General features: G+C 41.5%; 1 protein-coding gene across 1 annotated transcript in view; it reads right to left on the bottom strand.

The window, feature by feature from the left end:
- LOC106878618 (E3 ubiquitin-protein ligase MIB2) overlaps positions 1 to 4,176 on the bottom strand; it is an 8,724-nt gene that overhangs the window by 2,595 nt on the left and 1,953 nt on the right. The window contains exons 3-6 of the mRNA XM_014927894.2: positions 3,476 to 3,831; positions 2,539 to 2,575; positions 1,076 to 1,285; positions 60 to 235 (exon numbers count right to left, since the gene is read on the bottom strand). Of these exons, the coding sequence (XP_014783380.1) occupies positions 60 to 235; positions 1,076 to 1,285; positions 2,539 to 2,575; positions 3,476 to 3,831 (779 nt within the window). The remainder of the gene's footprint in view (positions 1 to 59; positions 236 to 1,075; positions 1,286 to 2,538; positions 2,576 to 3,475; positions 3,832 to 4,176) is intronic.

Below are 4,176 nucleotides of genomic sequence, written 5' to 3'. Positions count from 1 at the left end.
TATGTACAAAACAGAAAATTCACTGGTCCATCTCTTTGTCATGACCAGGTAACACTTACGGTGGTGGGAAAAACGTTTTCATTTTCTCCCTTAAGCCTGGATCTTCAATGAGATCCATTGGGGTCTGCTTTCTTTTGTTTTCATGGTAAAAGTTGGCCCCGTGGTAGGCCAAATACTCTGCAACTACGCAGCCAGCAAGCTTGTTTTCTAGGCTCAGTTCAAGCTTTGTGCAGAACTACAAACGAGGAAATATATAAAAGGGTGATTGCAGTATTACACAAATATATACATTATAAGCAAAAATCATGGCATCAAATCAAATATAGGAAATATATAGGAAATATAAAGGAACAAAGTGGAGGCGCAATGGCCCAGTGGTTAGGGCAGCGGACTCGTGGTCTTAGGATTGCAGTTTCGATTCCCAGACCGGGCATTGTGGGTGTTTATTGAGCGAAAATACCTAAAGCTCCACGAGGCTCCGGCAGGAGATGGTGGCGAACCCTGCTGTACTCTTTCACCACAATTTTCTCTCACTCTTACTTCCTGTTTCTGTTGTACCTGTAATTCAAAGGGTCAGCCTGGTCACACTGTGTCACGCTGAATATCCCCGAGAACTACATTAAGGGTACACGTGTCTGTGGAGTACTCAGCCACTTGCACCTTAATTTCACGAGCAGCAGGCTGTTCCGTTGATCGGATCAACTGGAACCCTCGATGTCGTAAGCGACGGAGTGCCAACAAAGGAACAAACATCCCAATAATAAAACACAAAACACAACAAACCAACAAGAACTTATCTATACATGGGGCTCGATAAAGCCAACTGGCCATAGCAAGAGAAATATCTATGGGAGAGTATTGTACATATAAATATAACAACAACATGACAACAAACCATGTATGTTATATCAGAAGTATCTCATAATATATATGTAGGGTTATCAAGAAAGACTGGATTACTTAATGCTAAAAGTAGGGGTTTGATGGGTGTGAATTCAGACGTGACAAACTTTGTCTGTCTGTTTGTCTCTCTCACACATGCAAACAAATATTTACAAACAATTTTATAACTTACCTCGTCTAAAATGCCCAAGGCTTCACCCTCCGAATGAAACATCCCTTTCTTCACAGCAAGGTGCAGACAATTGTTGTCATCATTGTCGACAGCATTTATATCTGCGCCATGAGAAAGTAGCTTGTGGATCATTCCGAGGTGGCCCCCGGAGATGGCTTGGAGCAAGGGTGTCATTTTGTTACCGTTCTTGATATCCACTGCCACATCACTCTTTATAAGAGATAAAAAAAAAAAGAATAGAGAATGAAAATTTACATAAAGATCAGGGTGGATATCAATGTAGGATTTACTGTCTTTTGCTGGGGACTTGATTAAACTGATCGTGTACATTTGATGTTTGTCAGTGAAGTGGACCTTCCATATGGTCCCTTAAATTGGGTTCAGTTTGATCTACCTTTATCCCTTACTCTAGTAAGTTTTAGGGGAGTTGAACAAGAGTGAACATATGATTAGAAGATCAAGTTTAATAAAGAAGAATTATAATTCTTAATGTATCACTTTTGATGTTGCTTTATTAATTAATAAGGGGTTCATAAAACAGCTGTGTTAATTAGTGTCCACACCCTTAACATTAATGCACAAACACATGGGCACACACATACACACATATGCACACACACACACTCACAAACACATTTTCCAATCCATGACAGCATGGAAAACTGACACTACATATAGATGCACACACACACACACACACACGTATGTATATATGTATGTATGTCGTAACATCATCATCATCGTCATTTAACGTCCGCTTTCCATGCTAGCATGGGTTGGATGATTTGACTGAGGACTGGTAAAACCAGATGGCTGCACCAGGCTCCAATCTGATCTGGCAGAGTTTCTACAGCTGGATGCCCTTCCTAACGCCAACCACTCCGAGAGTGTAGTGGGTGCTTTTACGTGCCACCGGCACGAGGGCTAGCCAGGCGGGTACTGGCAACGGCCACGCTCGAAATGGTGTATTTTATGTGCCACCTGCAAAAAAGCCAGTCCAACGTCACTGGCAACGACCTCGCTCAAAAAAACTGAAGGTGGAATTTGTAAAACTGTTTATTTTATTTGATGATCGTTTCGACTCATCCTGCAATTTTCCTTTATAGATAAGATGCTGAGCAACATATGTTGCATCCATCTTGCAGTCTGGGTTACATCAGAGGCATTCCTTTTCTAACTGAAGCTGGCTAATAATTACATGACTGCCCAAAACCAAGACCTTTAGCGAGACCCTGCTATATGTATGAATGAACCTGGTGTGACCCAGACTGTATTATCTTTTGTGGTGGTCTGCTGAACAACACTGTACCATGTTCCTTTACAGACCCAAGACAGGCCGTTTAAAGGATGGTGGATTACAGTTGATTAAACCTGCCCCTATTACTGGTACTTTGAGGATACTGATAATCGAACATAACAGTAAAATACTAGAGAGTGTATATAATATGTATATGTTAACTAACCTGGGACAACATCAATGCCACCACATCATAGTGTTGCCTGAAAGTTATAGAAAGAAGAAAGAAAAATATAGAAAGTGCGAAAATCATAGCGATTGAGATAATTAAAGATGTTTTTATTAGCCACAAGGGCGTGGCTGGGGGGGGGGACATCACAAGGACGGCCCACAATTGGTGTGGAGGTTTATATTAAAGAAGATGAGGGAAAAGAAATGGGGGAAAAAAAAACGGTTGAATGTGATAAAAGTGGAGTGAGAGCAAGGGTGAGGATTTGAACCTGTAACAGTGAGGTGAGAGAAGATGGACTGGAGTAAAGGATGCAGTCAGGTAACAACAACAATAGTTTTGGCAATGTGTAACTAATGAAGTCAATTACAGTGTGAAAGAGAAGAGATAGACGATGACCCGATGGTGGGATTATAGCACGAACGATTCAGTAAAAATAAACATTATTGAAAACAGAAAACAGAAAAGAAACAGATTTGGATAGGCGCAGGAGTGGCTGTGTGGTAAGTAGCTTGCTTACCAACCACGTGGTTCCGGGTTCAGTCCCACTGCATGGCACCTTGAGCAAGTGTCTTCTACTGTAGCCTTGGGCCAACCAAGGCCTTGTGAGTGGATTTGGTAGACGAAAACTGAAAGAAGCCTGTCGTATATATATATATATATATATATATATATATATATGTGTGTGTGTGTGTGTGTGTGTATGTGTTTGTTCCCCCTAGCATTGCTTGACAACCGATGCTGGTGTGTTTATGTCCCCGCAACTTAGCAGTTCGGCAAAAAGAGACCGATAGAATAAGTACTAGGCTTTACAAAGAATAAGTCCTGGGGTCGATTTTCTTGACTAAAGGCGGTGCTCCAGCATGGCCGCAGTCAAAAAAGACTGAAACAAGTAAAAGAGTAAAAGAGTAATCCAGATCCAATGTTGACTTACTTTAGAACTGCCAGGTGTAGAGGCGTGTCACCACTATTGCTCACTATATTCAGATGAATGCCAGTCTGGTGCAGTAACAGCCGGACAATGACTGTGTGTCCACAGTGAGCGGCATGGTGGAGAGGCGAGTTACCATCATTGTCCGCCATACTGACATTGGTGTTAGGCAAGTGCAGTAGCAGTCGAACGATGTCCGTGTCCCCTTCATTGCAAACCACGTGTAGTGGAGTGGACCCGGTGTTATCCCTTATATTCACGTCAGGGTTACACTGCAGGAGATGGTGAGCGATGTCTATGTGTCCCTTCATACAGGCCAAATGCAGAGGGGTCCTACCATTGTTGTTTTGTTTATTGAACTGCAAAGAAAAAAAAAACAAAAAAGGAATATTAAAAATGGTTTTCTCCTAGAAGGGCTGCGGTGGGAGTACAGGAATTAGAAAGAGAAAGAATAATCAGGTGGAATGACGGGGTGCGGGGTGGGGATTAATCATGTCAAGTGTAATTTCTTCATACATATACACACACATACATACAGACCTACCTGTTTGTCTGTCTGTCTCTCTCTATCTATCTATCCGTCTCTCTATCCTTCTATCTATCTATCTATCTATCTATCTATCTATCTATCAGTCTGTCTGTCTATCTATCTACCTACCTACCTTTCTATATAAATATACAGATACATATGTGTGTATATACAT

Source organism: Octopus bimaculoides, chromosome 30 (genome assembly GCF_001194135.2).
Source record: "Octopus bimaculoides isolate UCB-OBI-ISO-001 chromosome 30, ASM119413v2, whole genome shotgun sequence".
Lineage (NCBI taxonomy): Eukaryota > Metazoa > Mollusca > Cephalopoda > Octopoda > Octopodidae > Octopus > Octopus bimaculoides.
This window is presented reverse-complemented; position numbering and strand designations above follow the sequence as displayed.